Raw genomic sequence first — 13,985 nt, 5'->3', positions numbered from 1 at the left:
TAACCTTCAAGATTGAACTAAATGTGATGGAGCATAAGTTCCTTGCAACAACAGCCAACAAAGATGAATGGATATGCGATTACAGACTTTGCCATCTCAATTTCAAAGACATCAGAGATTTGAAGAGAAGAAATATGGTTTCAGGATTACCAAAAATCGACATTTCAAACGAAGTGTGTGAAGAATATGTGCAGGCAAAACAACATAAGAACAACTTCAGTAAGGATGCAGGAAACAGGTCGAAGGCAATTCTTAAAGTCATATACTACGATGTATGTGATCCTCTTCAGGTGGATTCGATTAGAGGTAACAAATACTTGTTTGCATTCATAAATGATTTCAGTCAAAAACTATGGTCTTACCTGATCCAGAAGAAAAGTGAAGTGATCGAGGTATTTGCCAAGTTTAAATCTATGGTCGAAAGATAGAGCGGTCGGAAGATCAAGATTTTGAGAACTGATGGTGGTGGAGAATATGTGTCGAAAGACTTCGATGCATTATGTGTGAAAGAAGGGATTGTGCATGAGGTGGTGCCACCCTACACTCCACAACATAATTGAGTTACTAAAAGGAAGAATAGAACCGTCATGAATATGGTTAGAAGTATGTTGAAAAGAAAGCATCTACCCAAAGAATTATGGGGAGAAGTTGTGTCGACTGCGACATATATCCTGAACAGATGTCTGATGAAGAAGCTAAAAGGAATCACGCCAGAAGAATGTTGGTCTGGTGTCAAGCCTAGCTTGAGTCATCTGAAGGTGTTTGGATCTATAGCCCATAGACATGTGCCAGATCAATTGAGAAGAAAACTTGATGACAAGTCGAGTCAGATTATCCTGATAGGATATCATTCGACTGAAGGATACAAGTTGTTCGACCCAGTGAATAAGCAAGTAGTGATCAGTAGGGATATGATCATAGATGAACTTAATGAGTGAGATTGGATTGAGAATGTCAAGAAAGATTTAGTTAAAATATTTTGTGATGAACCAGCTAGTGAAGTCGAAAGAGAAGTTCGACAGGAAGAAGTCAGAGGTGAAGCAGGCCTAAGCAGACCTCCGAGAACAAGACACATGCCTGCAAAAATGCAAGAATGTGTGATTACATCAGATGATATGGTCAATAAAGAAGGTGAGCTGGTACATTATGCTTTCTACGCAGATGTTGAACATGTCAATGCAATTGAAGCATTGAAAGATTTGAAGTGGATGAAAGCAATGGACAAAGAGTTGAAGTCAATCGAAGTCAACAACACTTGGTCATTTGTCGAATTGCCCAAAAACAAGAAGGTAATCGATGTGAAGTTGGTATACAAGGTGAAGTTGAATCCCATAGGAGAAGTAACTCGACACAAGGCGAGGCTTATGGCGAAAGGGTTTCTTCAGAAAGAAGGAATCGACTTCGATGAAGTTTTTATACTTGTTGCTAGGATCGAAACAATCAGGTTGGTTGTTGGTCTAACAAACATGAACAATTGGAAAATATGTCAGATGGATGTGAAATATGCATTCCTTAATGGCCCCTTAGAAGAAGAAGTTTATGTTGCACAACCATCTGGGTTTGTGAAACATGGTGAAGAAAGAAAGGTGTACACACTGCATAAAGCCCTGTACGGACTCAAACAAGCTCTAAGAGCTTAGAACAAGAAGATAGATGGCTTTCTAAGGGAGAAGGATTTTGTGAAGTGAACATGGAGTATATGTAAGAAGAAGCAAAAGCAAATTGATTATACTATGTCTCTATATCTATGACCTGTTGATAACAGGTAGCTGCAAGAAGGAGATCGAAGACTTAAAAGATGATCTCAACAAGGAATTCAAAATGTCAGATCTGGCTGACATTTCATATTTACTTGGCATAGAATTCTACAAGAGCGCTTGAGGTTTGATGATACCACAAAGAAGGTATGCCGACGAAATACTTAAAAGATTTGAGATGTAAGATTGCAACCCAACTTTGACTCCAGCTGAACCCTGATTACAACTGTCGAAAGATTCAGATGAAGATGATTTCGACCCAACCCAATATAGAATACTTATTGGGTCACTTCGATACCAGTGTCATACAAGGCTTGCCTTAGCATACAATGTAGGTATGGTGAGTAGGTTCATACAGGCACCAAAGGTATCACGTCTAGCAACGACAAAGAGGATACTAAGGTATCTGAAAGGAACTCTCGACTAAGGCATTTTGTTTCCTGCAGTCGGTGAATCTGGTTGAAGAGATAACAATGAAGAGTCATGGAGCAATTACCATGAAGATCGACAATATTTTAGATATCAATCTGGCGAAGAATCCGATAGCACATGTTCGAATCAAGCACATCGAGATGAGGTTCCATTATCTTCGAGAGCATGTAGCAGATGGGAAGATGAATGTGGAATACTGCAGAATTGAGAATCAGATTGTAGACATCATGACGAAGGGAGTGCAGATCGAAGTGTTTAAAAGACTAAGAGTTATGATGAATGTAGATAACTTAGACACAATGAATTAGGTGGTGTGTTGAATTATAATTCCTTGTGTCGAAGCAGGTTGCTCGACAGATCAAGGAAGTGTCGAATCACCCAGTGTGTTGAGTTGTGTTAGTGTGTCGAAGTGTCGACGCATGTTGCTTCACATAGAATATTAGTAGTGTTAGCTATTTTGGGCTTTCATAGTTTTGGGTTTTGGCTTAAGGTCCAAGTTAACCTAAATCTATAAATAGAGGGAGTAACCCTTATTCTTGTAATGAAGTGAATAGAGTATTCATAATATTGTAATTCACAGTATTTTGCAGTTGCAAAGTGAATAACAAGTTTTCCACAGTTTGTGGGCAGAGAGAAACTCTGCAGAATTTAATTTCTCTTCTCCTTCATCGTTCTTTACACTCTTTCTTTCTCCATTGTTCTTCTCTTTTCATTACTATTATGTGGGTAATAACAATCTTGTTCATCAAGATTGATTGAAATTCTCCATAGATTTTGGAGGATTTTCAACATGCTCGATGTTTCTATGGTTGGAAGTTTGAGTTTAAAGTAAGGATAATGGTTATAGGGAGTATATGGTTTCAATTATGTTTACGGCGAGGTAAGTTTAAGGTGGTAGTTAAGTGTGGAGTTTGGTTGTGAAGGGAAAAGGTGTTTGGGAATTTGGTTATGGAATGAGGAAAGAATAAGATGGTTGTGTATTATTTGGTGTTGTTGTATATTGGTTTATGCATTGGATTGTATAATGGGGCTATCATAAAGTTTATGTGATGATTTCATGAAGAAATATGAAGAGGAAATATGAGAGTATGGTTGTTGTAATTTTGAGGTAAGTGTTGTTGAGCTGGCTTAGGAAATTCGTCGAAAATGTAGTTATGGATTTCTCTCTTTTTGCAAGACATGGAAAATGTGGTTTTTTATGTATGAAGAACAAACTTGGATGGATATTGTTATGAGAGAGACGCTACATGGCCCATGAGAGAGACATTATATGGTTGGCAGCAGTACATGACTCCTTTTATTGTGTCTGAATTTTTCTTTTCATTTTCAGTATTATTGTTGGTCTTTATTTTGTCTCCTATAATTCCATGCGTGATGTACATATACATGAGTATCATAACTTTTGATTTAAGACAAAAAAATGTCCTCCTTTTTTAGTATTTTTAATAAAAAATAGTTAAAAACAAACTAACACAAATAAAATTAAATTATTCTAAATAAACAAAATAAAACATAGAAAACTCTATTTTATTATAAAAAAAATAAATAAACGAACTCAAAATAAACAAAAGTCTGGCGCAAAAGTGCTCGAAAAAATAAAATGTCCGCATTAAAATGATCAGTGCGAAATAAACCTTTCGAAAATATACAACATTTGAGCCAATTTTGAAATAAAATTTGACCAGTTAAAATGCTCAGACCGACCGAAATGCGACCGAAAAAGTAGTTGAAAAATTAAAATGAGCACACCAAGTTAAACAACGCGAACCGTAGATTAATGAAATTGACGTATGCAGGCTCGATTTTGAAATTTGTTCGCCCACTAATTTTACGTACATTTGAGGATCAGTTCTACTGGTCTGTTTGTAAGTCTGAAAATTTACTCTCGTTGAAGTTTCAGGCATTATGCAATATGAAATGCATGCTATGATGTGCAGATGATGCGAAACTCATGATGAGTGTATCGATTTACTGAATGAGGGGCAAAATTGGGATATGACCGTGGAATCTTCTTCAAAGGTTATCCCCCGATTTTCTATCACCCACTCCCTCTAGAGATATAGTAGAGGTTGTGGAACACCAAAGAAGTCAGCAATGCGCGTCATCTACGCTGCCATCTGTTGGTTCGTTTAGGCAATGTTTTGGATCAAAGGGTTAAATATTGTATTCATTTGGTTTACCAACCTTTGGACCATTTAATGGTTACTTTCGTCCCCTTGCTACCTTATTAATGTCACATAATTGTTGGTAAGATTAGACGTTTGGATGAGAAATCCCATCCCTAATGGTTGACTCATTCTAACTATGTTATTAATGGCTGAACTGGATCCTTGTAGTGGCGAAGTCGCGTTCACCACTAGTTCTGTAAACGTCGATGTTATATTGTGCAAACTTGCCATCATCGAAGTTGGCATGCCATAAGGCTGTTCGCGACCATTTAAAGCCATTGAGAATCCATGCACGTAAGGCTTGAATAAGTTGTTCCCCACTGGAGGGGGGGGGGGTCATTGGTGGATCATGCGTCGCTACATAAGACAAAATGGGCCCGCTTTGGGTAATCGACTGCACAGACGTCGTACTTGCCATGGATGGTACATGTTCAGATACAGAGCCTGCAACCGTAGTTCCCCTCGTCGAAGATGAATAAGGTGGTTCTCCATTATTATTTGGTGGATTTTGATTCACCATCCTCGTTATGTATCCTCTTCCTAGTCTTTCCTCGTTGTTTGTGGTTATTTTACCACTTCTTAGTCTCATGCGACGAAGTTAGAGGGATAGTAAAATGAAGAACATGTACAAATTTTCTAAAAGAAAAAATGTTTTAACAATAGCACCGTCCCACTGGCCGTGCCAATTTGTTTATCTTGAAAATTGGTAAACAATCTTTGATCTTCAAAAAATAGTTTACTTTATAGGATCGACCAGTGAGTCCTAGGACATGTGCTCTTGTTAAATTATATTTGAAAGTCTATGAACACTTCGACAATGTTCATGATATGAGAATGTTGTTTAAAGTTTAAAATTAGAATGCAGAATGTGTAAAGAAATTGCACTAAAAGAACTTCAAAGTAAATTGCAATAAGAAGGAATAACTGATAAACTGCAACTGACTTTAATTGAAGTAAAGATGTGGTGATTCATACGTACATTCTCAACAATCTCGTTTCTCAAATACACTTAGATACTTATAGTGATTTGTGAGTATTTGTATAATGATTGAACACCCTGAAATTCTATACACCAAGAACCATATTTATACTAAGTCGAAAATAACCATTATCAACGGTCTTTCCTCCAGAAAACGAAACGTTTCGCTTGCATGTCTTCATTTCGTCATAGCTTTACACACGTCCTTTTAGATAAACGGATAAGGACAAAAAACAATTATCATCCTCATTCAAAATTAAAAACTTGTCATCGAAGGCAACCTCAATATTGCTCCCGTCGAAGTTTCAGTCTAAACTCAAATATTTCTAAGTCTTAAAACCATCATTTTCTTCTTATAAAAAGGAAATTTTCGACAGGATCTCCCAAACATACTTCCTGTCGAAGTCGAAAACATCTTAAAAAATATCTCTTTTGCCCATCATACTCGATTCAACCTTGACGTCGAAATCTCCGCTAACACATGGTAAGAAAGCCAATGCTTTTGCCAAGCAACTTCACAATAAGAGCCACTTCCACGATTCACATAGACATGCGAAAACCGAATCATCGTTGTGCACCGTATGTATGAATGGATCATTACCCTTGTATTCAATCCTGACCAAGTTACTTCCTATAAGATCCACATTTAGTCGATGTTGAGTTCCTTATTGTTGTTCCATAAGTTTGTCTCGAAAAAACGCCTTGGTACTATTGTTGTTCCCCAAATTTGTCTCGAAAAGACACCTCAGTACTATTGTTGTTCCACAAGTTTGTCTCGAAAAGACAACTTGGTACGATGTTAGGTCATAGAACCGTTAGCTCCTTCGTCCGATGGTTTCTCCTTCACTGACGTGGAGAAGATAAAACCACGAAGAAGGGAAGATTGAGAGAAATAAAGCATATTTTTGTCGCTAAACCAAACCCTAACAGAGAGAAAGAAGAAACTAAACTCTAGCTACTTTTAGCACTTAAATACCTAATAATTCTAAATACAAATTATTTAAATATATATTTAAAAATAAATTTAACATAATTATTTTAAAAACACAACTAAGTGTGTACGTGGGCCGATTTGTGTTGAGTTTGACCAAACCTAATATCCAATTCATACAAGACACTCCAGTTTGGGTGAAGTAAAATAATCATCCATTATATAAATGAGCCGGTTTGAACAAATCCATTACTTTTAGGGTCGGTTTGGGTTGGGTAGTGAGTTATCATATTTTTTTCATAAAAATTAATTAACATTTATATTTTTTTCATAAAAATTAATCAACATTTATATTTTTAAATTACATAGTCTATTTTTATTATTTTTTAATATCATAAAATAATAAATAATATCATCAATTAATAAAATTATTATAAAATATTAGAAACAAATTAAATTGTATGACAAAATTGTATTAACATCAAAATAATTAAAGAATGAATCATTCAAAATTAATTAAAGTCACGATTCACTAAAATAATAAATATTAAAAGATTAAAATTACAACAACTAAATTAATATTATCAAAATCATTAAAATTATAATAATAAATATTTGATTAGTGAAAAATAAATTTTTGAGTTTAGATCCGATTTTATAAAAACTCAATTTTTTAATAAATTTTTTAATTTTTAAACCCATATTCACCATATTATCCGAACCAACCTACTTCTTTAAATTATTATCGGTGAATTTGATAGCCCAACCCATAAACACCCTTAAATACAACTATTTGATTATGAGAAAAGGGGTGATGCAGTGACAGTGTAAATTTATTTTACACTGTCAACCAATGACAACCATGCATCTCGCCAAGTCAGATTGAAAATTTTAAAATATTGATGTGATATGGCGAAATGATATATTCTTATTGGATGACAATGTAAATATTGTCCCAAGTCATGTGACCATAGATGACTTTCTCTCGTACCACAGGAAAACGGGCTTATTTTATCCTTCGCGGAGTGACTTTGCCACCATTGTTCCCGAAGTCCCCTTATCCCCACGGGTACAAACACACAATGGTAGGCGCTATTTCAGTAACCCACCCAGCAAGCACCATTTTATCATCTCGGACATATAGTCGAAAACGTGGTATGCAATGCAATCTAAACTTTCAGAATCAGCAACCGCTCCTTTTCTTCATCTTTTTTATCTTCAACAGATTCCAGTAATACTTTCATACTATTATTTCTACCAGGAAACATATTATTATCAGGTAACAAACCACGAACAGTTTCAATGTCTCTCAGAAATGGAAATAGCAACAAACAGCAGCTAGAACGTGAAAGGCTATACCTCGGATTGGACTTTGGCACTTCCGGTGCCAGATTTGCCGTTATTGACATCGGCGGCACAATTCAGGCCGAGGCAAAGAGACACTATCCACTTTACTCGGTATTGTTTTGGAATTTCGTTAAGTTCAATTTCTTCAATTTTGGAGGCTAAATTAATTAGTTGTTATTATTCCTAAAGTATGCTGAGATTTTTGTTTCTCTTGTCTAGAAAGAATGGAGAGTCACGTGATTGGGTACGTTCATGGAAGGAGACACTTTTTTTGTTGCTTGAAGATATCCCACTTAACCTTCGCAAACACATCGTGTCCATTTCTATTGATGGTACATCTGCAACTACTATCATTGTTGATAGGTACATTGCATTGTCAATTTTATGTGTGTGAATCGGTGTTGTTAAATAGCACTTTTGGGTAGTGGAATTTGAACAGATCCCTGTGTTATGCAATCTGCAATTGACCACACTGATGTGAATTGAGTTAAGATTGTATGTGAATTCTGAAAGGGGAATATTAATCTGATATTGCAGTGATACAGGAGAGCCGTTGTGGAGACCTTTTCTTTACAATGAGAGTTGTCCTGAAGTGCTACCTGCTGTAAAATCTATTGCACCTCCAAACCATACAGTATGCTCTGCTACGTCGACTCTGTGTAAGCTTGTCTCGTGGTGGAATCGTGGTGGTTTGAATGAAAAATCTGCTCTGTTGTTGCACCAAGCAGATTGGCTTTTGTGGCTTCTTCATGGAAAGCTTGGAGTTTCAGATTATAATAATGCGCTGAAGGCATCATTTAATAAGCTCTAACTTATTATCTGTTTTTATAGCAAAGATAAATAATAATTATGTCTCTGTTGCGATATCTGAGTTGGAAAATTTATCTATTGTTTTTATGTTTTGCAGGTTGGTTATGATCCTGAAGCTGACTCATATCCATCATGGCTAATCTCTCAACCCTACTCGCATCTTTTACCTTCGGTTGTTGCACCAGGAACTCCAATTGCTTGTTTAAAGGAGGAACTTAGAAATAAATTTGGTATGTTTTCTTTAATTGTATGAATTATGGTTGTGTGCGAATCTGTACAAAGCAACACTTAGAGGAAAATATATGCTGTCTAAGAGAGCCTTCCGGAAAAACCATTCTAAATTTAAATAATTAGGTTCCAACCCTAGTTTTTAGGACTAATTGTAAAGTTGATGCACAAGTAACAGTAACACAACTCTCTGGTCTTATTTATTGCTGTGTTGTAATTACACCCGATTTTGCTTAACTAACTGGTTAAAATATTTGTTGCTGTGAAATTGAAAATCATATACATAGTGCATATCCTTTCAGGTTTTCAAAAGGAGTGTGTTGTGTGCACCGGAACCACAGACAGTATAGCTGCATTTCTTGCAGCTCGTGTTACTCAACCTGGAAAAGCTGTAATTTCTTAGTAAACGTATTCTTTAATTATTTATTCGTGACCTTTTATGTCTCGTGACAGACAAATTAAGATTTTTAGAAAGATAACTTAATTAAATAAATTTTTATTCAGATTTCATGTTCAGTTCATCATCCAAAAAGAATGTGTGCATAGAAGTCTTTCTGCTATTCCAGTTATTTCATCATTACAAGACCATGTTACCTTATATATGCAGCTAATAGCATTGACAACCCAACACCTCTCATAGGAATTCTTAAGTGTATCACTCTACATTGATATAAAGAATGTATATCTTCAACAATAATATTTTTTTTAATGTCCTTCAATTATAATTTTGCATAAAAATATTTCTATTACATAAATTCTTTCATCGTTATAAGACCATGCATTCATGCTACTTATATATGCAACTAAGAGCATGACAACTCAACACCTCTCATTAAGATTCTTAAGTTGGTTGCACATGGACCATCACTCATTTTTACCTTTTTCAACTTAAGCACCGCACCCCCTAACTCAGCACCTCCAAAAAAAGGCTCCTTAATAATCTCACATTCTTACATTTCATCAACTAAATACTATTTAAATGCATCCCTGTCTATTCCAAATGCACTATGGTCCAATCATGAGACAGTTGTGGAGTTTATATAGACTACTTGTTCCTATAAGCTACTCCCTCCAATGGTTGGTGCTTATTAACTCCAAAGCTTATAAATTTGGCACCCCTTTAGATCCACCATTGTGGATGCTCTAACCAATTAGCTTTTTATGACTCAATTCTTTTTCTCATAATGCTTGAATAGGTCACTTCATTGGGTTCAACACTTGCTATTAAACTATTAAGCAACACAAGAGTTGAGGATTCTCGGTTTGGGGTGTATAGTCATCGCCTTGATGATAAATGGCTTGTTGGTGGTGCATCAAACACTGGTGGAGCTGTTCTTAGACAGCTATTCACCGATGATCAATTAAAGAAACTGAGTGAACAAATAAACCCCTCGCAAATATCTCTTCTTGACTACTATCCTCTTCCAAAAGCTGGTGAAAGATTTCCAATTGCAGATCCAGATTTGGCTCCAAGGTACTGAATCCTTTCTGCTTTCTGTTGGAATTCAATATGGCATGGAATCTTCTTTATAATGTAATTTAACTAGATTTATTTTGATATGGATTTTCAAATTGAAGTCTGTCCATAGTAGGCTTTCAGAATGTTAGACCTCTTATCAGTATTGTTATTATATTATTAGGTTGCAGTTATTATATTTTTAGGCAACAATTACGCATTTAAGGTTGTAGTTATGTTATTAGACAATTATTGAAAAAATAGCATGTTGATTATTCTCTATTTATGAACCTTGATATAGTTTTCCTTATTGATTTATTTTCCCTTTCTTGAGATATTCTATCTTGTATATAAACTTGCATAAACTCATTGTGAAATACAAGTTGATTATTCTAAACTATTCAACTCAGTATCCGGAGCAAGGTTCAAAATCTTATTTTTTAATCTTGGGCTTAGCCGCAGTCAAGGCTAACCCTAGTTGATTTTTCAGTTTGGTTATTGGGTGTCTAAGAGACAATATTCTCTGTCCCTACACAGTCACTAGCTGCTGAGAGACTTCCACTTCCGCTGCTACAGACACACACCCAATCATTAGAACCGGAGGCCGGTGATATACCAAGATACAAAGCGCCACCCTTTCACCATTGGTTTTCATCGCTGTTTGTTTCTCCTTACTCGATTCTCTTCCTGATTCTGTTGGGACAACTTTCAGTGTCTGGGTCAGGGTTCCTTTGTTGTTTTTTCATTGTGAACGTGTGTAGGAGGTCCATTGCTGCACTGTTTTTGGTCTTTTGTCACTAAGACTGCATCCCAAGGTCTCCAGGTTCAATATTTGGGTCCTTGGTCACTCTGTTATTTGTAATGGATTTTTACAAATTTCCCATCTATGCTCACTCTCAAACTTCACTAACCCCAAAGAATCAAAGAGCTTTCATTAGAACTTTGTAATCAAGGAATTTGAAATGAGAATTATGAAAATGTTAGTTCTAAAATAATGAATTTTTACTTATATATGCAAAGAAAATAAAGAAAGGTGCATTTCAAAAAATTCAGATTAACAGAGCTAGATTCAAATCCCATTCTTGGATTTGAATCCAACAGGTTAGAAAAGGTTTTCAGTGTGTTTTTTATTATGGGATCCAAATCATCATTTTGAAATTTTTACCATTTAAATCTAAGCTATCAGAGGCAAAGCATGCATAATGAATTTACTTATGGATTCAAATCCAGGGTGGCAGGAACCAATTTCAGTATAAAAAAATGTTACTGGATTCGAATCCAAAAACTAGGATTTGAATTTAAGGTACCAGAAACATAAAAAACTTTTTTATTTCTTTTTCATGAAATGCATTTGTTAAAAATTTCTTTTTGATTATTGGGCATTAAGAGTTATTGAGAGACACAATTACATTAATCTTACACTAAATCTAGTTTTGATATCATTCAAACAAATCCTATTCTAGAAGGAACATAAACTCACACTAACAAATCCTATGTAAATGGTATTGTTATTACAGGTAGTGATCAAAATGGCATTAAAGACCTAAAACAACATTTGTTCACTCACTTTAATACCAACAATTTGGGTCGATTGTGTTATTTTCTTGGGATTGAAGTAACTCATTCACATGTTGACATTGCCATCACTCAGAAAATATGTTTTCGATATCTTAGAAGAGACATAGATGCTTAATCGTAAACCAGGTGATACTCTTGTGAATTCCAATGTGAAGCTTCTATAGAATTAGGGAGAGCCATATCCTAATCCAAGCTGATTAAGGAGTTAGTTGGAAAACTAATTTATCTCAAAATTACAATACTAGATATTTCGTTTGCTGTTAGCGTTGTGAGTCAATTTCTAAACTCACCTTGTGATAGCCCACACTACCTTTGAACTATTATGGTTAAAGCAGTTGTTTTAAGCGTTAAATTTTTGTGAACTAGATCCTACTAAACATATGTGTGGTAATCAATCAACATTGTATCATTTTAAAAATCTAATTTTATGAGAGGACTAAACACATAGAATTAATTGCACTTTATCAGAGAGACTGTCCTTTCTGGTATCATTAAAACCTCTTCAGGGAGCTCAAATAACCAGTTAGCCAATATCTTTACCAAATCTCTACGGGAACTTCAGATTGATTATATATATAACAAGCTGGGGAGCTTATGATATATACATGCTCCAGCTTGAGGGGTAGCGATGATTTTCTATTTATTAGCATTAAAATAGTTTTTTTATTTATCTATATTTTCTTTCTTGTATATAAATTTGTAGAAGTTGATTATTCTAAATTATCCAACTTGAGGAAATGGAAGAAAAAGTATGTGTGCATGTAAGAAAAGTATATGACTAAAATAGCCCAGCAGTAATTTCTGACATTGTTGAAATATTCCTCACATTGTTTAAATGGGTAATGCTTAGTAATCAATTGTTCCATATCTGCAAGTTCGTTCTTGATGGGGGGCACTGCATAAGTAGTCAGAATGCATTTAATTTCACTTAAGGTTGTCCACAGTTAAGAAATTAAAAAAATACTAGTACAGTAGAAATATCTTCAGTAAAAAGAACAGTATTTATTAGGGGCTTTAAAAACATTACTTTGCATTTAATACTTTCCATTTTTCAACTCTTAATAAGTGTCCCAAAGGAAATTCTTTGTTGTCTTTATTACGGATGATGACTGAACCAATTTTTGGAAGGAGAAAGGACGTTTTAAGTTCCATATATAGAATCAGATTTAATGTTGGTTCATTTAGATTCAGTGACAAAGCCAAATTTGGTTCTGCTATCTGTGCCACCATACCTAATGGAATTTAATTTTTTGGACAGACTACTTCCACGTCCAGAAAATGATGCTGAATACTTGCATGGGATTTTGGAATCCATTGCTAGAATAGAGGTAAAGAAAACTTAGACTCATTTCAGATTGGTCTGCATGATTTTTTTTTACACACAAATGTCAGAATATTAATTGTTATTTGCTGTGTTAATATTTTCTTATTCATTAGAATTTGAATCCCAGTCCTCTAACTTCAATTCTATTAACTTTTAGTTAAAATCACTTGTGCTACCCAAACCATCTATTTAATGATTTTAGTTTCAACACTTTGAGAATGCACTGGTATTTTAGGCAAAGGGATATGGGTTGCTAAAGGAGCTAGGCGCAACAGCAGTAGATCAAGTTTTCACAGCTGGTGGAGGAGCAAATAATGAGAAGTGGACACAGATAAGAGAGAGGGTGCTTGGTTTACCAGTGAGTCGTGCAAATCAAACAGAAGCTGCTTATGGAACTGCATTGCTGGCAATAAAGGGTGATCAACAAAATATTTTGTGAAAACTCTTGGCTAATAGGGAAAATAGCTCATTTCTGTTGTTTGGGAGTGTTTGCATAATTGCATTGTATATAATTGGTATTAGTAGAGTTACTTTATGAATTTCATGTCATGTGTAAGGGAATTTTTTCCTTTAAAATTTTATATAATTCTACAGTTTAACAAATTTGTGAGCAATATATAAATGTTGAATATGATTAATAGTAATATTCTTTTTTCTCTTATTTTTTAATTAAAAAATGAGATTCTGCCCTCTTTTATAAGCAGTTATATTTAAGAACAATTTTATTATTATGATTTTTGGTTAATGTAATATTCTTTTTTTTTTAAATTGTCTAAATATACCATTTGGTTTTGACATATTATAGTATTTCTTTTAATTCCAATAGATTTTATTCCAAAGAGTTAAAGAGTAAAAAATAGCACTTTACGCAACATATATTTTTTTATAAAACTCTCAATATTAGTTATTTTTCTTAAATTATATAGCCAATTAAGAGAAGGGTTTCATTGACAAGAGTGTTGAGTTGAGAACACT

General features: G+C 34.7%; 1 protein-coding gene across 4 annotated transcripts; it reads left to right on the top strand.

Annotated features, from left to right (window-relative positions):
• Window positions 1-7,232: 7,232 nt before the first annotated feature.
• LOC127101546 (D-ribulose kinase) lies at window positions 7,233-13,654 on the top strand. Of its 4 annotated transcripts, none has more exons than XR_007794660.1 (9): window positions 7,233-7,422; window positions 7,529-7,725; window positions 7,838-7,977; window positions 8,152-8,404; window positions 8,522-8,654; window positions 8,955-9,043; window positions 9,849-10,126; window positions 11,626-11,812; window positions 12,945-13,020. XR_007794660.1 is itself a non-coding variant. In XM_051038989.1 (9 exons), the coding sequence occupies exons 1-9, from the start codon at window positions 7,242-7,244 to the stop codon at window positions 13,447-13,449; spliced, it is 1,506 nt and encodes a 501-aa protein (XP_050894946.1). In that variant the 5' UTR covers window positions 7,233-7,241; the 3' UTR covers window positions 13,450-13,654. The 4 variants fall into 4 exon arrangements, 3 of the variants coding, with proteins under 3 accessions (XP_050894946.1, XP_050894945.1, XP_050894947.1); XM_051038989.1 differs by lacking the exon at window positions 11,626-11,812 and adding an exon at window positions 13,246-13,654 and having other exon boundaries at window positions 7,838-7,946; window positions 8,160-8,404; window positions 12,945-13,014; XM_051038988.1 differs by lacking the exon at window positions 11,626-11,812 and adding an exon at window positions 13,246-13,654 and having other exon boundaries at window positions 12,945-13,014.
• The last annotated feature ends 331 nt before the right edge of the window (window positions 13,655-13,985 follow it).

This window comes from Lathyrus oleraceus, chromosome 7 (assembly GCF_024323335.1).
Source record: "Lathyrus oleraceus cultivar Zhongwan6 chromosome 7, CAAS_Psat_ZW6_1.0, whole genome shotgun sequence".
NCBI lineage: Eukaryota > Viridiplantae > Streptophyta > Magnoliopsida > Fabales > Fabaceae > Lathyrus > Lathyrus oleraceus.
The sequence above is the reverse complement of the archived record's forward strand: the minus strand, read 5'-3'. Positions and strand labels throughout refer to the sequence as shown.